Raw genomic sequence first — 23,197 nt, 5'->3', positions numbered from 1 at the left:
GGTAACTTGCTCGTACTACCTATGATGTTTGTTTTCATGTTAAAGAATGAAGTTCAGAAGGATAGCATTGCAAACATTGGAGATGGTACTTGGAACATAAAAAGAAGGATAGAATGATGCTATTTGGTAGTTCCTGAGTTAGGGCTTTGTGTCCGAACAGGCATGATTCTCATAGACGTGCTTAACTTGATCAGAAAGAGTATAATATACCTTTCCATCCGATTTTAATTTTTTCAGACAAAACTTCACAACTCACCAAGGAAGCAACTAAATATGTATATTGACTTCAATATGCATACGCCCCAAGTCTAGGGGGTCAGGAAGCAGGGTCTAATGTCTCAGGTTAGGGGCCATGGGGAATTACGTGCCTAGCCGATGAGAATAGATTTAATTGGGCTCTGTTTGTGAATAAACCAAGGGAGGACACACAACTGGGACCAAATCTGGAGTTTATGTTGGCCTTGAATATTTCTATTCAGTTGGCCCATGCATGGACCATTGTGTAGCTGATTCCACACAGAGGTATAGGCACCTGTTCTAACCAAAGTCATGTCCCTGGTTCATTTTAGTCTTCCTAACTCTGCTTTTCTAGTATCCATTCCTTCTTCCTTCAGCCTTGATTCACTCATCAGACTTTCCTTTTCAGAATTTGAGTAATCCCACTCATCTCCCTATATATACTCATTTCTCTATTTTAACCTCCTCTGCAAACTTCAGAGGTCAACTCTCTTCCAGCCCCAGCCCCACTCTTTGGGTGGAGGGAAACAGAAGCTCAAAGCTCAAGTCTTATCACAAGCCCACTGATCCCTGGGTTGAGAGCAGGTCACCCAGTAGAACATTAATAGTGTGTGTTCCATCCATCTGTGGGAGAGTAGTTTCACAAACAGTCTCACTAGATTCTCATTGATTCAGGTATAGAACTGAACCTGTCTAGACAAGCCTCCAGCACTCACCACAGATCTGAGCAGACACAGATATGCTTAGATGGAAACCAACATTGTATATTTATGTAATTTTACTATTAGACGATGTTTCCTAGCACTACTTAACTTTAGTTTATCTATAGAATTAAGCAACCTACTACCACTCAGATTCCTAAACTTCAATAAAGAACCATGAATTCACATTCTGCTATTGTAGAATTTGACAAACACTGCTAAATTTGGTCAAGAATTCTCTGGGTTTCAAAAAGGGTTCGCATCAAAATTTCTCTGTAAGAAGTTTCTTTCTAGCCATTGTTCTTTCCCTTTCAAGATAAGAAATTAAGGGATTGTTAGTTATTGAGAGGAGAGATTCAAATTTGGAATTACTAGAATGTATTATCAACTAGGTATCTCAGCAAAGCAAAAAGAGACAAATTGTTGTATAGTACAAGGCTACTGTCCACAGAAATAATCTGTAGCACTATCTTTCTTTGAAACAGCAATTGCCCCTTCATCCTAGTTTCCAGGTCTTATCCTCCTTTCCTCTCTGTAAGAGGTCCTTTCATTCCCTTCTGTATCTCCCTCAGCCAGATGAGCTGTCCCCTAAGCATCACTTGTCCTCTATGGCTTTTCCAGAATACTCACTTTTCCTGCGATCACGTCCTTTATCATAAACTTAACTTTCATACCTATTTAGATAGCATAAAATAAGGCTTGTTAATGATGAAAATAATTTCACCACATTAACCCTGGATTCTGTTCCATGGAAAGTTGAGAGCTCTGTTATTTATATTGTCTGACATGTTTGTGGGAAGATTATTTTGTTGGGTCACAACAGTGTTAATGTGAAACCTATATTAGATGCCATGGATCCAAGAATCCACAGGAACGGGTAACATTTTTTCAAGGATAAGAAGAGATTTTTCTCAAAAAATTGCGAGGTAAGCTATTTTATTAATCCAGACTCGCCAGGTCATTGATATGCCCCAACCAGTTTTATGTCTTTAAAGAAAGAGAAAGTCCCACTTACCTGGCTTTTATCTGATAACACATTTATCCTGACTACCTTTTGATACAGATGCTATGCTGCATTCAAAGTCCTACTGAAAGGCTGAAAAGGAGATTAAATTTTGTAATTCAAAAAATAAAAAAATATGTAGGTGTTAAACTTAAAATTGGTTTTACAAATATATTGGCCGTTCTTTTGTAAAGTACCACTGTGCCTATAGCATAGGGGTTTTCAGTAAATGGGAGCTATCAGTCACAAGGCGCTGGATTTATATTGCTTTATCTGGACAAGTACTCATAACGTATTAGAAAAATTTTAGAATTTCTGGGCAGGAATTAAGGAGACAACTTGACTATCCCAAGTTATAAAAGTTAAAATTCAGAATAACTGAGAAGGATACAAAGCAAAGCAAAGAAATAAATCCAGGTTTATAAAAAAGGCTTTAAGCAGAAAGTTATAGGAATTAAGATTATTTTTCCCAGAGACGAGTCATCAGACTAAAACTATTAAGTTTTCAGCTATCAAATATCATCAAATAATGACGTACTGTGATAAATCCAATTCTGTACTTTTTCCTTTTTTTTTATCAGTAATGGCCTGTCTCTTAAAATGATATCTTAGTTTAAAGAGCATGAGGTTTATGTTTCAGTAAAAATAAAATTGCTCCATTTCTGTCATGAAGTTTTCTTAGGTTTCTGTCTGCATGTTCAAAATTCTTCAATAGAAAATACTCTTCCAAAAGTAACACCAGAGTTTCTCCAAATTATCTCTAATATTTTATTGTTAACGACATTCAAGGCATGGCCCACAATACACATGTATTTTCTGTAGTACAAATATATTAAATATTGCTTGCAAGAAATCAATTTTCTCATGAAATCTTTTGTATACTATTTTTGCCATATTCAGGAAAATGCCATGATCCACAGGTTTAATCTAAGAATTAAAAACTGGAAAAAAAATATTACCAGTCGTTTGCTGCTTACTGTGAACGAGTTCCTACAATTAGCCTAGAAAATCTACAGTGTTAAAAATAAAATAGTTTAAATAAATTTCTATATTTCTCTGGATGATCTTACATTTAATGTTAGGTGTCTATGGGAACTTTGGAGAATACAGTTATTAAAGTTTTTATTTTATGTTAATGTGGATCAGCACCTGGAAGAAAAATTAGACTAACTTTATTCCATTCTTTTTATATTTCATTTGCATAACTTGGGTAGAATATGGCAAATACTGTTTTGTTTTATTTAAAAACTGTAATTCAGGAGATTTATCATTCTCTAATTGAATTTCTAAAAGCAATTGAAAAATTGTCCCAATATAGATATTTTTTATTCATACATGAATATATATTGCAATTTTAAATAGGCTTCATTAATAATCAAGATTTCTAATTGTGACTAATCCATTTATTCAATTATCGTATTTGTACTGGGGATATAGTATACATCAGTAGACACTGAGTCCAAAAAAGATGAAGAAGCCATAGCCCCTGCCTCTAAGGGAAGAATGAAGAGAGTAAACAAGCAATAGGCAAGAAGTGAAATGAGTTCTGGAACCACAGAGGACAGACATTTGAGGGAGACCAGGGGAGACTTCCTGGAGGAGATGGCATCTAAACTGTGTTCTGTAGGATGGGGCTCCTGGCTATTCCGGTAAAGGGAGGGTGTTGGGGGAGGGGGGGTAAGGAGAGAGTTCTAGAATAAAACAGTGACACGAATAACAATCCTGGGAACAAGAAGGGCATGGCACACTTAGGGGTATGGCTGGAGCATGGAATTGCAAGAAAGACCGTGTTGAAAAATGTAAGAAGAACCTTAAATGCTGTGCTGAGAAGTTTGTATTTTCTCCTTACTCTAACAGGGAGCCATTGGAGTATTTCAGGCAGCAGTTACAAGATTCTCTTCATATCTGAGATCATTTTGAAGGCAGAGGGGAGAAGAGACTGGAGGCAGGCCAGACTGAAGTTTGGGAAATCCATTAAACAACGTTTATTTTTTTCACTTCCTTAAGGTGTTCTATCACCGTGCTCTGTTTTACCCTGAACCTACAGAGTCTGCCTAAATCTGTCTTTCAAGCATACACACTTCCGTGCTCTGAGTTAGCTCTGGCCAGCTTAGACTAACGACCTAAGACAACCACCTACTCTCAGACATTGTGAACCACAGCCTGCAAGGTGTCGTGTTTTAGCTTTAAATTTAGATTTTAACCTCAAGATTGCAATGCAGTGATGTTTCATTATCAGATGAGAACTGTGTCATAATAAGCATGATACTAATAATTCATGGACAAAGTCTGGGAGTTTGTGGATGACTTATTTATTTTATAAAGTCAGTAGATTCAAGGCTTTGCCCAATAAATAATATGATATCACTTTCATTCATATTCCACTTGAGTGGAAGAATAAGGCGACGTGGGCAACAGCTACAGCAGGCAGTTTTATCATTTTGAGCAACCTGGGGCCTCTCTTCCTCATGTACTGATGGAAGAAAGTTCGGTTTATAATCATCTTTTGGGGAGAGTGGAAAGATTAACTGAGATTAAATACTTGAACAATACCAACAATTTATGGAGAGCTCCTTATTTGACAATCACACTATTGAATGAGCTTTCCATGTATTAATTTATTTAACCTTTACATCAATCCGAAGAGATAGGTACTATTATCCTTATTGCATAGATTAGGACGGAAAAGGGTTAAGCAGTTTGCTAATGTCATCTGCTTGGGAGAGCAGAGAGTGGAGACACAGATTTCAAAACCATCCAATTTGGCTCCAGAAGCCACATTCTCAAACTCTGATCTATAACGGAAAGTAAACATAATAAAATGAGCACTTACTTTAAAGAACGCTTAAGGCTGTAATGAACAAGTCCGTGGCCTCAATCCCCAGGCTGCCCTCCTATAGCAGGGCCAGAAGAGCAAATATCTACTTTCAATAGGAACTGTTTAAAAGCTGTCTGTGTTTTGGTGATTCTTAAAATGCCAGAGAACTGGGCCATTTCTTTAACTGACAGCATTTTAGTAATAAATTAGGAGGTCTAATGTGTGGGATTACACAATTTTCTGCGGAACTCAATAAAATCATTGCCATTTAAAAAACATAAATAACTGGGGTGGGGCGGGGGCTGGCCCAGTGGTGTAGTGGTTAAGTTCGTGCACTCTGCTTTGGCAGCCTGAGGTTCACAGGTTCAGATCCCAGGCATGGCTCTAGCACAGCTCACCAAGCCATGCTGTGGCAGCATTCCCCATAAAATAGAGAAAGATGGGCACAGATGTTAGCTCAGTGACAATCTTCCTCACAAAAGTGAATCTCATGAAAGGTAAATGAATTAGGCTCAGGGTCACACACAGGTGATGGGTATCAACTCAGAGTGAAAATATAATTGCAGTATCTAAATCAAGGAGATATTTAGGAAAAAAAAAAGGGAAGAAGATGTGAGTACAGACTGTTTCCATGTAAAAATCTATAATCATTTGGATAAAAATCTTGGCAGAGTAACTGAGGAAAATACTAGCTAGCTTTTCTCTCCTATTCAAACATATAACTGCTTTCATTTAATAGATACCACAAAAGTAATATCAACAATATTCATTATTCTCCCATTGGAAATACTTTGTTCTGCTTTCATACCTTGCTATATTAGAGTGAAGTATGCTTCTCAAGAGTATACCTACCTTAATTTCTTCTGGCAATTTATTATCCAAAAGGTACAAAGAACTAAGAACTACACTTTTAAAACATATACTATTTGTAGAAGCATTTTTTTGAATCCTATTAATAAGAGGAGGATATTGTTTAATTTCCAAAATATTACCAATTTTAAAATTATAGATTTAAATAATTTCACTATTAAATTAGAGAAAAATCATAATAAATAGAAACATCCTACAGTGCTCATAAAATGAAAGTAGTGGAGCTCCCTCTATTGAATTATAGTTGAGAAATATGCCTTGCATTTAAAAGCATAATTTCATCATCAAAATGATTACATCATAATACTTGTAAACCTTTTCTCTTTCTAAGGTCTAATATCTTTCAGATTATAGAAACAGATATACAATATCAATTTCTAAGAATAAGGTGAATTACATATGTCCTTATGATTTTAGAACATGTGTTCTTTTGTTCTTAATGGTTTTTATTTGCAGAAATTACATTTTAAGCCTTTGATTTTCAATTTGTGTTTTTCTTCTGTTTTCCTTAAGGTGATAAAACTGAAAAGTTATTTGACAGACATTGGGATTATGGAACATCCTAATAAGAATATGAATTCCAATTTTGTTACGGAAACTCAAAAATGTACCTAAATGGAACTGAAATAGATCTTCCAATCAGTAAAATGAGGGTTTCACATATTTTCCTGATATGAATAAACTGAATTATAATGTTATGATTAGTGAAAAATGTGATTCATAATCACTATTAGTGGTTGAGAGTCCACTGTGTGCACTGAGAAATGCACTATACACTCATTACGTTTTTGAATATTCATATCAAGTGAGCTTGGTAGTATTGTTATGCTCATTTTACCAATAAGAAAAGAGAGACAGAGATAGAAATCAAACTAATGCTCTGATCCATAGCCCAAGCTCTTTGAGCTCTTGTGCAATGGAATCTGTGTATATATTGACAGTCTGTCAAATCTGTGAGCACTGACAGTCTATAAAAATTAAGCAGAGAATTATTATTTTTTAATATCATGGAGGTATAGCCGTACTGTCTACAAAAAGTCACCACTCAGTTGAAATATTTTCTAATCAAACATTTCAGATCAATTCTAAAAAATGATAACCTCCAAACCATACCCTGAAACTCTACTCTTTTTTACTGTTTTATCATTTATGTTAGAAAGGAGACATATTTCTTATCAGCAAAGAGAAAAACAGTTGAGCAGATGCAGGGTTTCTTTTAATAAACAGATACTTATTTGTCATTCTAGTATGATTAAAAAAAAGCAATTTTATCTTACACTAAACAGTCATTTTTAAAAGAAAATTTCTATTTGAGAACTAGATTACCATCCATTGGGGTTGGGTTGTTAGGAGATTAATCCAACAGGACAAATCCAAACATGAATTACATTTTACTTTTAGATCTGATTGCAAAAGCATTATTCATATTTAGAACCATGCCCATCTCCACAAAAATATAAAACCTATGTCTTAAAACCAACATAAACATTTCTCTTGGAAAGTGTCATACCTATCACCAGGTAGAGAAAATGCTTACCGAATAAAGTATAAATGCCACAAGTTTGAACATTAAAACGAAATCCTGGGCAGTAACTGCATTATTCATAAAATTACAGTATGTGCATACTAATATTAACTCCATTATGAATATTTATTCCCTTGTTTAAAAGGTATATCTTCAGTATATATTTCTTGAAAACTTTTCATATACATATTGTTGTGGTTTTTCTACATAAAAGGGCTATAAAAATATATTTCACTCCTACTTTCCATAATAGGTCCAAAAATTACAGGGTGAAATATATTTGATGATACTGATGGTTTTTATAAATTTACAGAAGATGGTACATTTTAGCAGCTCATAAACTATTTTGATGAGCCTGTCAAACTTGGAAGAATTGTTCAAAATACAATTTACTTAAAAATAATTGAAGTCTCTTTAGTAAGACCTATTACACAAGGTTTACAAAACGGCATTAGTTAGACCACCCACACAATGGACACTGTACCTACAATGAACTAACTCAAATATTTGGAAACCATTTATATAATGAAAAACACTAACAACTACTCTTAAGGCTCACAGGTTGTTGCCTTTTATTCCACTGCTCTAGTTAATCTGATCCCACAAAGTATGAATCTTCCCAAATGGAAGAAAATATGGCTGACAATTACATAGTTTATGTTCCAAAAGTTAGCCGTCTTATGTGGAAAGAGCAATGGTAATAATTCCTGATAAATGTACTATTTCTCCCATTTTGGCTCCATCTCATGTATAATAAAGTTAGGCACCAATCTATCTATAGCTTTCGCCTTACATATGAGGGTGTGTGCCTATTACTCCCATAATTCTCATTTTTCCCACAGGCTTTAAATAAATAAGAACCAAACTATTATCCTGGTTTATTTAAAAAAGTTATATTAATAGTACAGAGTTATAGAGGAAGTATGAGGAAGGGGCATCTTCATATACTTTTGTTGGGAGTTTTAAAAGGTACATACTCTTTTTATTTTTGAGATATAATTGACACATAACATTGTATTAGTTTTAGGTCTACAACATTATGATTTGATACATGTATATATTGTGAAACAATTACCACAACAATGTTAGTTAATATCTATCGCCACACAGTTACAAATTTTTTTCTTGTGATGAGACCTTTTAAGATCTAGTCTCTTCGTAACTTTCAAATATACAATACAGTATATACTCTTTGAACTGCAATTTTAGAATTTCTTTCTAAATGAAAAATACATATATTCTTTGACTTCTGAGACACTTCAATTCACTTTCACTTCAATTCAATTTCACTTCTGAGACACCTTCCTACCAACGTAATTGCACATATGGACAAGAACATGCATTAGGATGTTCACTGCTGTATTGTTTGTAATAACAAAGATTGGAAACAATCTGCATTTCCAAGAACTAGTGAAATGGTTAAATCAATTATGGTGCATACAATAAAATCCAATGCACCATGTTAAAAACTGAGATAGCGCTATATGTGCTGGTACGGGATAATCTCCAAAATGTACTGCTAAGTGAAAAAGGAAAGGTACAAAATGGTGTGCATAGTACGTTCCCACTTGATTATTTAAAGGGGGGAAGTGTATATACAAATATTTGACAGAAAATGAGTATTTGAATAAGATCGAAGAGATCCTCTTCTGAACTCCACAACTGGGAAGTAAATTAGGAAAATCACAGGAAAGTATTTGAACAACTCCAAGGAATTCCTGGCACCTTCAGGAGTGAGAAGCCATGTTCCTTCCCACCTTAGGGTCTCCACTCCTGTCATTCGCTCAGTGCATATCTTGTGCTTGATGATTCCTCAGCACATACCTCAGATATCACTTCCTCAAAGAACCTTTCTCATTTTTTCCTAAACCGCGTCTGGCCACTTTGATGTAAAATGCTCTTTATTTGTCCTTATGGTACTTAATAGAACTTGTAGCAAATAATTATAAAATTAGTCTACTGATGTCTGTTTCCCAAAGAGAACATAATTTCTTGGAGACACAGGCCCTGACTGTGTAGTATTATTGCAGTGTCTCAAGCAACAAGGCCAATACTTTGCACATATTGAGCACTCCAATAAATATTTATTGAATTCTGTTACGTATGTTGAAAGACTAATTCACATGGCTAACAATGGAACCTTAGGCCAGTAGCTAAGTAATTTTAAGGTTCTTTATGGCTCCAAAACCTTGACCCTATGAGTCTAGGCATACATGAAACTAAGAGCACTGTCATCTCTTAAAAATTGTGGCAAATTTGCTGTTGAATTTTAGGTAATCTCTTAACCTGTGGCTTCATCTATCTCAGCTGTCAAATAAGAGAACTGAACAAGATGAATGGCTAAGGCACCTTCTCATTTTTCCAACAATGCCTCTTCTACTACATTTTAGCTCCTGACCATGAATTGCACACCTTTAACACTTCGCAATCAATCTGTCTCTCTCTCTGTCTCTCTGTCTGTCTCTGTGTCTCTCTCGCTCTCTCTCACTCTGTCTCTCTCACACACACACACACACACACATTAAACTTTCCATAATTTTATTCCAGGGGAAGGTAAGGTTTGAGCAGTAGGAAACAGTATTCTTATGGGACACTGCTTGAGCCCCTACAGTCTGTCATATTCCTTGCCCCAGGATCTAGGAGAGGAGGGTGTCAACTGTGAATATGGGCCTAAGCATCTGCAGTAAGAGTCCTTGCTGCTGCCCATCCTGAACTACTATTGTGAGAGGTAGACTGATTGCAAAAAGGGTCCTAATTCTCTCTCCTGGTCATTATCCACACGTTTTGCAGTGTTTTAGCTCCTTCCATTCCACAGGGGGAGATGATTTCCCCACCCTTGAATCTGAGCTGGGCTTGGGACTTATCTTCACCAACAGAATGTGGCAGAAGCTATGGTTTGTCTGAAGAAGGCTTGTACACTTCTGCTTTCTCTCAGAACCCTGCTTCCACCAAAAGAACAAGCCTAGCGAAGCCTATTAGAGAATGAAAACCCATGGAGAAGAGTGCATTTTCCCTGAACAACAACCAGCCAACTCCCAGAAGCAAAACTGCCTGGGAGGGCCCACAGCAGACTACAGCAGAATGAAGGCATCTAGCTAAAATCAGAAAAACACCTAACCGTCCAGAATAAGTTGCCAACCTGCAAAACAATGAACTACATAAAATGGTTGCTGTTTTAAACCTCTGTGTTTTAGAGGGCTTTATCACACTGCACACTTAACTGATACCCTGTGGTTCAAAAATGTAGTAAGAGTAGAGGTCTACTCTTTCATTGCTTTTTGCTTGATTTGGAGCCAGGTAAATTCCATATCCAGAAACCTCCCAATTATTAGGGAAAATACTTGGTAATATGCTGACAAGAGTTTTGGTCACAGTGGCCAATGCCCTCTCCCTTCATTCCACCCTTTTAATGAGGACAAAACTACAGCATCGTTTGTCTCATGTGCTTCCATGATACCCTCTCACCTTTTCTTACCTCCATCCACTTTGGGGGTTTTCTGAGTACCTGAGACACTCAGAGATAACTAAGCAAATAGCACGTGGGTGCCTAATTAGGAATGGTCAGTCTTGGCATGAACTGTCCTAGCCATATTGCTGGCTGCCCCAAAGTCAGGTCACCATTTCTAACTGATACAACTGTAGCTTCCGTGTACAAAAACACTTAGGGCTTCCTTCAATTTTATAGACATCCCTGGTAATATTTTTTCATATCCAAATTGATAGTGGAGCTACTGAGAAACCTTACAGGAGATCAGAATGGGTATTTGCAATTGGCTGAGAAAGGATTTCAGGATCAGAATGAAACGGGCCTTCCATAGATAACTTCATACTCAGTATCACTCCCAGGTGAATTCAAACACCATTATTCTCTTGGCTTCTCCATTCCAAACCATGAGATCCTTAATGTTTCACACCTACTGCAACATTCTGGGGTTCCAGGCTATAATCTTGACTCTCTCTTATACTTCACATTAAAGGGATATATAACCCCTTATTGATATTTCACTGTAGCTGATACTTAAAAAGGTTAGAAATATGCACTTCTTCAGGATAAGGAATGCATGTCTTATAGTTAAGTACTCTAAGACAGACATATAGACAGGCAAGTCATTAATAACTATGGTGAACATGTAATTTGTCAGCCAAACTTCACTTCTGAGAGTGAAATAAGGTACCATTAATAACTCAATAAGGACATTGGCATAAACGAGGACTGTCTTGGATATACCAGGATGTATGGTTCAGGGAGTGATAGACAAGAGAGATTTAAGGTGGGGGAAATAAGGAAGCAAGCCAGAGAAGGTAGACAGCTGTCTAATTTCTAACTAATCTATTCTCTCACAGTTTAGTTTCACTATGTTGCAATACTATGAATTCTTAGAAGATCGGACACAGGCATGTTCATTGAAGCACCTCAACTTAAAGTCAAATTAAGTAACTCTTTCACTAGAAACTGTTTCGCATTCAGCACAACTCTGATTTCCCCTTGAATGGAAGGGATAATTCAGAACTGACTGGATAAATAAGAGAGGAAGTCCTAAAAGCTAATTTCATTCTTGGAACTGCACTACAATAATGGGCTAGGATAATAGGTTACCATAAAACAATTACTGAATACCACAGCACATTTGGAACCAGTCCTGGCTGAAATATATATGGTCTTCCATCTAATAATAAAGGGGAGGGGGATATGAATTTTGTTATTTAAACAGATAAATTAGCTGGATGAAAATATCAATAACTCCAAATATGTGATAATACGTTGTACAATATAGAGATGCTTGTAATAACTATAGGATTTAACCTTATCAAATAGCCTATAATATCCTCTTCTTAAATATAAAAGATATATTCTAGTCTTGACATTGTTCTCCACAGGGAAAGGAAAATTCTGGCCTAATAAAAAAAAAAAGTAATAAGAAATATAAATGGACATTTTTCTGGTCTTTTTCACTTCTTATTGAAAATAAAAAGGAGCTGATATCCAAAAGTACTAGTCAAATAAATATTAATTCATCACCCATCATCCCAGGAAAACCTTCTTTAGTATTCCAGTGACTTAGCTCATTTCTTAACATGCCACATACGTTCATGTGTAGGAAATGAGATGGGTCTTTGTGAAAACCTAACAATGAAGAATAAAATTGACACTTGGAGAGGTGTTAAATTTGAGTTTCCATGATACACAGAGGCAGAGAGACACTCTTTCATCACAGCTGCACCTCTGTTGCTCTCCCACATACTTGGGATATATAATGCATGTGTCTACTTGAGTTAATAGCTTCAGAGAGCTAGAACTCTTTGATGATGTTTTATGTGAAATAAATGGCCAGAACAGAAAGAGGTGTGCTTGGGAATATAAGACAAGGTGATTTTAAGCATTTAAAATACTATACGACAAAATGGTGCCATCTTACACCAAGTAACACAACTTAGATAAGGCTCAGTTTTATAAAGGCCTATGTTTAGTGGCATGAAAACTTGAGGGAGAAAAAAAAAGGAGAAAAAAAAGAAAAGAAAAATTTTTGCCTGCTTTTAATAAAATTGTCAAAGGGATAATTAAGTAGAATAAAGAGTGTTATTTTATTAATAATATAATAAAAGTCTTAATTAATATAGCATGTTCACTTGAAAAATTCAAAATGCTGAGCAAGGGAATTACCAATCTTGCCAAAATCCAAACCACGCATTACATAGGGAGAAAATGGTACAGACGGGATACAAAAAGGAGCAGAAAAGTGATTTTCCCAAGGTTACAATATTCTTATTTGACACAGCTAAAAACTGAACACATGAGCACTGACTCCAGCATAAAGAATTTTCTGGTAACGCTGAAGACTATTAAAGTAGATATTTATTGATTTCCTTCTTTTTAATAGGTCAACAGTAGCAAACATTCTCTTCCAAATTTCTGTTTAAAAAGATAAACTGGTTTGAATTTTCTAAAAAGTCAGAAAAAGTTTGGAACTGGGTTATTAAAATATTTTGGATTTCTGTAGATTTGAAAACAACAGGAAAGCACTGGATGTCCTATTTCCTTCTATATTGTGCTTCAACCATGGTGCAAATCAGCTTCGTTGTTCAGGAGCATCTTTGGGGTGGACATACAAGGCTTTGTCACATGAACATGTTAGCATCAGCCATCACTTACATTTCATTCTAGGAAGTATATATGCAGTTTAAATAGAGGCAGGATTCCAGCAGGTATGGGTTACACTAATGCGGTTTTTTGAGACCTAAAATCCTTTCCTACTGTTGGGGTCTCTTTCCCCAGTGGGAGACGAACTCCTCCCCATCACACATTTTTTTAAATAGCCCTCCCTGTTCAGGCCTGGAGGAGTAAGCACAAGATACTATAAGGAGTTTATCAAAGTAGGAAAAAAGATGGAAAATTAGCAATTGGAGTCTACTGACATTTCTCTAGGAATACAATTTATATAAATTGTAAAATGACTCTGCCTTGCCCAAATGGGCTTTTTACCTTAGGTCATTAGAGACAGAGTTTTGAGCTGAAGAGAACTGGGAAGGTAGATCCTCAGTCCCTGTTTTACTTACAGTTGAGAAAGCTGAAGCCTGACGTGGTGAAATGACTCGCTCAAGTGCCTGAGGGTGAATGGTCCTGAGCCAAGCCTAGGAAAGCAGCTTACTGAAAATAGTACCCCAGTAAATTGTAAATTCCTACTGGATTAAATAAATTATCAAGGATATTTATTGTTGATATTGATGTTGTTGCAGCATTTCAGTTTCGCTTCCATTTCTTTGGAACAGTCGAGGCTAAGAACCTATTTTGAACATGAACACAGAGATTTCTTTCTGTCTCTTTGATCATGGAGTGGTCATTGGGAATTAATAATAGCCTGAAAACATCCTAAAACATATTTACATTTGTAAAGGAAGGCTGGTTACAAGGTCAAAGTGCCCTGATTTTTAATCCTACGTGAACTTTATGGTGTTTTAACTGCATGCAGCCCTATATAAGCCTCTTCAAGCAACAAGGAAGAAGGACCCTCAACGCTGTGTACACAACAAGGAAAAAGCAATACTTACTGGCTATCAAGCAGTTTGCAGTTTTTAAATTAATAAATTTTAAAAGTCCCACATCAAGTGGTCTGAAAGGACATTATCTGAGTCGATGCTTTTCCCAAGGCCTGTTGAGATAAACTGATAACGGTCCGAAGTAACATCCCACTGAAAAAAAAGCTTGAAGCGTGCTTACGTCTTGGAATGAACCTTATATCAGCGAGCAATTAAGAAAATTCCAGAGAGGGGTGCACACAGTTGATCCAAGTGAAGAAACAGTTAACTGCAGGGCCCCACCTCCTTGTTGTAAATAATCAAAGCAAGCCTTTTTTAAAGCAATACAAAATGTCACCACAGGCTGATGCTCTTTCTACGAGAATAATGAGATCTGAGCACATACTTCATTGCCCTTTTCTCCGAATTCCGTTTTCGTGGTTCATATATATTCTCCCCCTCCCTCCTAAAACAGATAACACGCCATGCCTAAAATATATCAATGACTATGAGCCACTACAGACCGAAAGACCTGCAGGAACAGTTTCACAAACTCGAATTTTTGTCCTCTAGGTCTGGACACACTATTAAAACTGCTCGGGCAATGAAGGGCGGCAGGCGGGGAAGTCAGGTAGTCCCTGAGACTAAAGCCAGCCCTAGGCGCTGCATGCCCATGGGGCTCAGCTATACAGAGGGCTCCGAAGGAGGCGCACCGGCCGTCCAGGACTTGCGCCCTAGGTCTGGACATGGCGCTTTTAGTGCCATAACCCTTTCTTTTAAGACACACTGACACCGCACCAAGAATTCAGCTGATATGCCAGCCCTGTACATTCAAGGAAACCACTGATTGAAGGTCTGAGGCTTCTGACCCCAGATCAGCGGTGGCTCAGAACGCTCCCGGCTCGGCGAAAGCGCGGGCTCCGCGCCGGCTAGAAACGCGAGCTTGCGGCGCAGCGAACGAGGTCTGAAAGCGGAACCTCTCCCTTTTTAGCAGTTATGCGGAAAAACCTGTCCTCCGAGGTGGCCCAACTGAAAATACATACCAGCGCGACCGCCGGGCAAAGGCAAAGGAAACTGGGCGTGTGCGTGTGGTCCCGGGGTGGGGGTGTAGGCGAGATTACACTCTCGGTGACGAGAGGGTTAAACTGAAGACCAACTGTGGGCGTGTGGATCTTTGCCTTCTACAAACTCCCTCACCTTCGTCCTCTCTCCTCTGCCCCCGGCTCCACAGTGAGCGCCCTTCCTTCCCACAGCAGCCGCTGGAATCGTGCAAAAGTGAAATCCACACTGTGCCAAACCCAAGGGGGTCTCCCCTTCCCACCTCCCGGGGGTTCCTTCTCCACCCCACCTGCTTAAATCCGGCTCGTTTCACAGGCCCCGCCCCAGAGCCGCGGATTTGTCACAGATGCCTCTTTCTCTTGTCTCAAAACAGGAGGCGAGCTCATTACCTCACCCAGAAATGTAACTTTAACGAAGAGATCCGGCGCGGGCACCCACCTCCCCCGCGCCACCTCCCCCACCCCCACCCGCTGGCAGCAGCAGTTCACAAACACAGGTGAGCTTGAGGCTCTCGCCCCCTAGCCCCACTTTGGCCCTTTCCCTGGGAGACATCCAGAGGCTTTCAAACCTCTTCTTTGGCCTCAGCTTGCCTACAATTTAAGGGATGTGCGGGAATTAAAGATGCGAAAAGGAAGTGAGTTTTTCTTTGAGAAAAAACGAGAGAAAGGGGTAAGAGAATAAACAGAAGCCGAAATAACAGGAAGTAGGAGTTTTACTTGCAACCGTCTACGAAGGGCTAAAGATCAAAACTTCAAAGGGCGAAAAAAATTCCAAAAGATCCTCGAGTCTAGCGAGAAAATGAACCTGCTGCTCTGTCAAGTGACGGCGAGCACGCAGAACGCCCTGTTCGGACCAACTCGTGTCAGCCGCCCGCCCGGCGGGTCTCAGGAACAGCGCCTGCAGACAGGGGACGTCCCCAGGGGGAGCAAAGGGATTCCCATCGAGATATTTTAGTTGTTGGGGGTTTCAATTTTTTCTTTTGCGACTCAGTACAGAACCAACCGAGAACTGAGGTTGAATCATAGTTCCTGGAAAAGCCACAAACCCCTCACTAGGGTTTCACGACCCTGGCTGCTAGTCCCCGTTCCGGCAGCGTGCCTCGCTGCCATCATCGCTGCACCCACTGCCCACCCAGACAATGGGGGAGGGGGCGTTCAAACCACGATTTAAGCTTTGGGAGGTTTTTTAAGGGAGTGATTAAAGTCCTCCCTTTCTCTTCCCTCACCCCCCACCCCCCGCCCCATCCCTTCTCCTCGTTTCACGGGAAAGTTACTGGGGGATTTATCACGAAAAAGTGCTGACAGATATTGCCTCCGAGAGCTAAGCGAAAGGAAAAGTGCTCCGAGCCCAGTGACGTGGACTTCGCTATCCAGCGACAGGAGGGACTGGCAGAGGGCGAGAGGTCGCCGCCCAGGCAGGAGCCGCAGGGGCAACGGGAGACAGACGGACGAACCCTGCCTCGACCCCGGCCGCACCCTAGTTCCCGGAGATTTACCCCGGGCCCCTAGTTGCTGCCCAAACTTGAGCCAAGCGTTTGAGCGCAAGCGTGTGGCACAGGTGACGGAACCCAGGACGCACCGCTGTCCCCTGACCTCCCCCCACGCGCCTGGGCGCACTGCCCCGGGGGAGCGACGCCCGGGCCGGGCATCGAGGAAACTGCCCCGGCCCAGATCGGTCTGGGCCGCCCCGAGGCCCCTGCTCACCTGGCCTGAGGACAGCGGCGGCGATCAAGAGGCAGAAGACCAGACGGCAGGAGGGGGCCGCCTGCGATGCCATATTCCTCCTCCTCCTCCGGGGCCACCAGCAGAGTCCGCGCCGCAGGAGGGGGCGTCGTCCCCGGCCCCGCGCTGCCCGCGCGCTCGCGGGTCCGGACGCAGGGGCAGCGGCTGCTCCCGGACACACTGGCCCCTGGGCTGTGGCGCCGCACCTTCGGTCTCCGCCGCACGCAACTTTGCACCACGCAGCGCCCCAACTCCTCCTCCCTCTCTCCAACACCGCCCGGGGTCCCTTTGGCTGCTCCTGCCCGCACCGGCGACCCTCTCTTCCCGGGAGGCACTCGAGTAATCGGAAAGGTGTGCGCGGTTCTTTTTGGCTAGTCTGTTATTTTCCTTCTCTTGGAATAATAATAATAATGGTAGTGGCAGTGTGCAGAAAAAGCCCGGTGCTAGGAAGGAATCGCCGGGGGTGGCAACAGGGGGCGGCGGGTCCAGGCGGTCTCCTCAGGTGGCGGCAGCGGTGGCAGCGACAGCAGCGGCGGCAGCGGCGGTCTCCGGGCTGCTGTAAGTGGAGGGACTGGAAGGCGTGTGTAAGCTGCCTCTCTCCTCCTCCCTCCGCCTCCTCCTCCCTCCTCCCTCCTCCCGCTCCCCAGGACGCGGGCCGAGCAGGTGGTTGGAGCGCGGATCCACAGCCTAGAGGCGCTGCAGGACCGGCTCCGAGGCAGAGCCGGCTCGGGAATCCGCTGGGGTGGCGCGCGCCCAGGGCCCGGCGCCCCTGCTGGGCGGGGCTTGCTCGTGGCTCCGCCCCAGGGCCACGCCCGCCAATAGGGAGCAGACGCAGGAGAGGTGCTTGCCTGGGTGGCCCCCCTGGACTGCCACTTTCCGGTGGCGTTCTTGTCGCCCTCGTGATTCGGCCTCTCGCTTCACACTGCCCACTCAGTCTCGCCACGGTTCAAAAAGCCAAACTGCCCTTTTTTTGCCCCCGGAGGCACGTCCCACTGACTCACTCCTCGGGGACTTTTTGGGCGCGATGTTGCAGCCTCCTATATAGAGAGTGATGGGGCAGGCAGTGGGGGTCCGGGAGCTCACCCGGGACCCACCCTTGGGTCCAAGGGCGGGAGCGAAGGAGGAAGGAAGGGATGGAGGAGGCGGCAAAGTTAACTCGCCTCCTGGGCGTTAACAGGGTCAGCTACTGGTTGGCGGGGGACAGCCCACGTCCAGGGCTCTTCCTTCCCCCTACACCCGCCGCGACCCCCTCTCGCGCACACCGTCTTTTGAAGGCGGATCACTTGAGTGGAGTGCCCAGCGCCGAATAGGAAAATATTTACTCTTTCTCAGAGGAAATTAAATCAGGAATTTCTGGACCACACTTCGTCACACGGATTTTCCCAATGTCTGCAAAAGCCAGAGCGTGTGTCTCTTATTTTGAATGAAGTGGAGATTTTAAGTTACAAACGGAAAATCTTCAAGCTACTCAGATTAAAAGCCAAACTGCGCCTTGTCGGTTCCAGAAAGCCAGGCACCCCAGCAGATGGACAGGCTTCTCGGGCAATTTCTAAAGCTTGAATCACCTCCCAGGCGGAAGCTCCGGAAGCTGCGTGGCTTTCAGATGAGGCAGAACGCTTGAAGGAATATTTTCCCCCAGAACACCGGGGTGGAGCTGTTGGAGCCCTAGGTGGCTCTAAATCAGGGACGCAGGATCACAACTCTCATCCCCGAAGCATAATAAAACCTTGGTCCTGAGACCACTTCGCCGGGCCATTAAATAGCCTTTCGTGCATCACAGGGTCACCCCTGTGTGAGGCTGGTCTCCAGCAGAGAATCCCAACTAGCAATCGTCACGTACTGCGCTGTCATCAGAAGGCTTCGAGTCAGTCGCCAGCTAGATGGAGGTGAGGGAAGTTGACGGAGGAGGTTAATAAAACAAGTACACGCGCGCACGCACACACATACACACGCACAGTGATCTTTGAATTCTTTATCTTTTCATGCTCGAAACTATTAAGCTCCATCTTCAGCTGTGATTTTTGTCAAAAGCGTGCCCATCTTGTCCTCCCGGTTCTCCTTACGGTATCCTAGAGTAGAGCTATTATACCAGATTTTTCCTCCCAAAATAAGAAGTTTCTCCCACTTGGTTTTATCATTAACATTTCATTTGCATCTTATGAACCAACAGGAAGGCTAATGCTAGGAGACAAACGCCTTTTAATTCAATATTCCATGAGTTAAGTTTGGCTGAATTGCTAGCATTCCTCTGGGATCCTGTAGAATTCTGTAGAGAATTGTTTCCCTTTTAACTAGCGGTTCTAAGTAGCTTGTCTTAGAACAAATCATCCTGACTATATTAGGATCCCCCTACTCTGTCTGTCTGACCCCCTCTATTTTGGGTTGGGAGTTAATACAGCGCAACTGTTAAACAGTAGATCTGCAAAAGGCAGGTTCTCTGATTTGCTGACATTTACTAACTGCGTGATCTCAGTCAACTCACTGAACCTCTCTAAGCCTCAGTTTCCTTACTTATAAAAAGTAGTAGCAATATGGCGGCCTCTGGAGACCGCTGTGAGGACTAAGTGAGGTCACAGCAGTAACTGGCCAGGTATAACAGAAGGAGCTTGGGCTTTGAGGAGTAGTCAGAGTCTTGTTAGAATCCCTGCTCTGTATTTACTGAGCAAGAAACGTGGAGCAAAAGTCAGCCTCTCATAAAGTGTGATGACATATTAGAGTGCCACCTGCAAAGGCGCACAGCTAAATTGGATCCAAATACATTCTATAAATTAAGAATATTATACACAAACACACACATGGAATTCTGGAAGCAGCTGACGATATGTGTCTGTATAGAGATACATGAGTGTCTAATCATATTTGTATGTATAGTCAGTTGCTTCTGGAATGCCATTTAGAGAGGAATGTGTCCTAGTTTAGGAAAATGCCTTGATAAGCCACTTGGAGCAATAACTCTAAAGGCTATTAGTCATATATTGCTAAGGCCACAAAAGTGATGGTCATATGACTCTATATTAAACAACACAATAAAAATAAAAGTAGGGGGCTGGCCCTGTGGCATAGTGGTTAGGTTCAGCATGCTCTAGGTTCGCAGGTTCGGATCCTGGGCACAGACCTACACCACTTGTCAGCATGCTGTGACAGCGACCCACATATAAAAAAGTGGAGGAAGATTGACACAGACGTTAGCTCAGGGCTAATCTTCCTCAGCAAAAAGAAAAAAAAATTAAAAGAGGAATTACAAAAAATAAAAATAGATATTTGGCAAGGGAGTGAAGGGGGGGATGCTGAGAGAAAGGAAGAGACAGGGGCCAAGCCATACAATTATGAACTTAGAAATAGTCAAAGGCCTTTAAATATATTTTAATTGATTAATTATTAACAGTTATTGAACACCTGCTATATGTTAGGTTATTGTAAGCAATTTATATGAATTATTGGAATAATTTCCCATTCAAAAAAATCCCATGAGGTAGATGCTATTATCATCCTCATTTTACTCATAAAGAAACCTGAAGGCCAGAGACATGAAATAACTTTCCCAAGGTCACACAGTGATTCATGGTGATGGTAAAGCCATGATTCCACCCCAAGCACTCTGATTCTAGAGCTTCACTCCTAAGCATGTTGCTCATCATGATCAACTTTGCTTATCAGATATGTCTATCAAACACATTTTCCTCAGGGAAACTAACTAATAAGGCAGAGCATCCTATGGGCATGAGCCAGGTACAGTGCATATTTGATGTTAAGACCATTTCTAGACTGAAATAATTTAGGATATGCAAGAGCTCAGAGGCAGAAATAAACTTGTGAATGTAAGCTGCACAAAATAATGTAATGGAGAGGGTATTTGTCCCTCAAAACCTGGAGAATGGAGGGTGGGATCTACCCAACGTAATTTTTAAGATGAAGACTTTTCTAGCTACATCTGAATCACAATTGCTTTTGTTACAACTGAGAATATGTAGTATTCCAAGTATATTTACCAGACAGTTTAGTCATGCATCAGAGCATCATAATGGGTACTTCTTACTGCAAGAGGTAAAATGAATAATGTTCAGCCAGAGAAAAGCATATTTCATGGTACTTGGAACATGAGAAGAGTTTTGCATCTTCAGTATAAAAGAATTCATCATCAGTCAGGACAGAATACTCAAAGCAGCAGCACAGCACAGTAGGCAACTTTTTTTACTTAGAACCTGTTGAGATCAGAACGCAGGACTCCCCCCTAAGACCACCACCAAGGGTCAGGCCAAATCCTTTGCCCTAGACTAGAACATTAACCCATTAATATGTGACAACATACGTCAGGCATGTGAGTATTTGAAGAGCTGAGGTGATTTTTTCTTCTGATTCATGTAAACAATTTCACACTGGGGATGAAATTTCACCAGAAATGGTTTGGGAAGCTAGCGACATTTGTTCCTTACGACCTTATATCATAGTGTTCCGTGTGCCTTCTTAGTTTTTGAACAAAACTTGTATGCAATTCAAGAACATGCAACAAATCTGGTTCATTTTCTTCCCCCCACCTCCCTGTTGGTGATAACACATTTGTAGCCAATACTTTGCAAATACATTAGGCATTCTCTCTATATTTATGTCTGAATGATAGTGATGAGAAAGAGTTCTTCTTTAAGAACATAAACCTTGAAACAAACTTAGAAGGGAGAGTGACATAAGGAGATGAAAGGGATTTCCACTGCGTCTTCAGTGATTGGACTAATATGATTCTTGCACCAATTACAATGTGTGAGGTTTTCCCTAAAGCCACCAAGCAATTCTCCGATACTACCTGAGTCCTACCATTCAACTCAATTCTGACACTGTCTACCTGGAGATAGCTTCAGCCAGATGGGAGCGATGCATAGGCAGGGTAAGTGGGAAGGGGATCAGAGCTTCTATGCTCTCTGAACACTCCATTCTCCCAAATCTCCACGTGTTCAGCAACCTGGAAGCTCTCTGAACCCTGTCCTTTGAGTTTTTATGGAGGCTTCGTTACATAGGCATGATTGATTGAACCATTGGCCATTGGTGATAGAACTAAATCTGCAGCCCCTCTCTCCTTCCAGGAGGTCAAGAAGTGGGGCTAAAAGTTCCAACCCTCTAATCACATGCTTAGGTCTCCCCTCAGATTATCTGGCGTCTTTCCAAAAATTACCTCATTGACATATCAAAGGACATCTTTATCACTCTCACCACTTAGGAAGTTCCAAGGGTTTTATGAGCTCTGTGCCAGGAAGAGGATCAAAGATCAAATACACCTTTCTTATTATAAGTCACAATATCACAACTACGCCGACCAAGATTTAGGAAAGGCAAAGAGAATGAGCCAAGTCCTAGTCACCATAGCGAAAACTTTTAAATAGAAAGTGAAGAGACTTAATCTACGGGAGGAAGAGAGTGATAAAAACTATTTGCCATCAATGAGAATAAAGTAAAAAGGGCATGCTGAGAATAGAAACCTGTCTAGTAAAGGTTCTCAGTGACCAGGCAGGAGATGGGGAAGGGCCTGGCTAATGCACTGATAACAGAGATTGAAATAGAGGGCTAAGAGGGATTTATATTAAGTCTAGGAAGATACAACTATTTTAAAGAGGCACAGAGATTATGTAGGTATAAGATAAAACTCTGTTACCTTTCTTGACTTCAAGGTTTTTTTAAGTCAATAATTCCTAAAATCACTGGACAGATGGATATCTGTCCTCTAAGAAACATTCCCTTGAATTTTATTGTTGAATTTCAATTGTTAATAGTAATGTAAGTCATCGTACTAATAAAATTTTGCAACTCATATCCTCAATAATGTCAGCCAATCAAGATACAGCACTGGAGCTCAGGAGTCCAAGAACTTTCAAAGCCCATGGTAAACATTATGTTCTTATTTCAGACTGTAGTTTGCTCAATGTCTGGGTACAAAAAGAAATGCATTGCTATCACAGTTGAAGTAGAAATCCACTTAGTCATTTTCCTTACTGTCAGACATGGGGAACAGAGAAAGAATCTAGCTATGCTATTTGACTATGAAACTTACGCTATAACTATAAAATGAATGTCAAAAACTCTTAGGAGATTAAACACTCATAATTCATTAGTGATTTCAGTAGGTGCACAAAATTTATTCAAAAAGTATAACAGTCTGCATGCACCTTACAAGTTTCTCTTCAGAGATCTCTATGTTTCTAATTTTCAACTGATATAAACAGCTCTTTTAGTTTTAAGTAGAAAGCAACTCAGAGTGTGGTT

The 23,197-nt window shown here is 40.9% G+C and overlaps 1 protein-coding gene across 2 annotated transcripts in view; it reads right to left on the bottom strand.

Annotated features, from left to right (window-relative positions):
• The window catches only part of ALCAM (activated leukocyte cell adhesion molecule), a 186,084-nt gene extending 168,587 nt beyond the window's left edge, over window positions 1-17,497 (bottom strand). The window contains exon 1 of one of the 2 annotated variants that reach the window (XM_046658819.1): window positions 16,931-17,497. In XM_046658819.1, coding sequence (XP_046514775.1) covers window positions 16,931-17,003 — 73 coding nt within the window. In that variant the 5' untranslated portion in view covers window positions 17,004-17,497. The remainder of the gene's footprint in view (window positions 1-16,930) is intronic. The other variant, XM_046658818.1, reaches the window with a different exon arrangement.
• Between the last annotated feature and the right edge of the window lie 5,700 nt (window positions 17,498-23,197).

Source organism: Equus quagga, chromosome 4 (assembly GCF_021613505.1).
Source record: "Equus quagga isolate Etosha38 chromosome 4, UCLA_HA_Equagga_1.0, whole genome shotgun sequence".
Taxonomy (NCBI): Eukaryota; Metazoa; Chordata; class Mammalia; order Perissodactyla; family Equidae; genus Equus; species Equus quagga.
The sequence above is the reverse complement of the archived record's forward strand: the minus strand, read 5'-3'. Positions and strand labels throughout refer to the sequence as shown.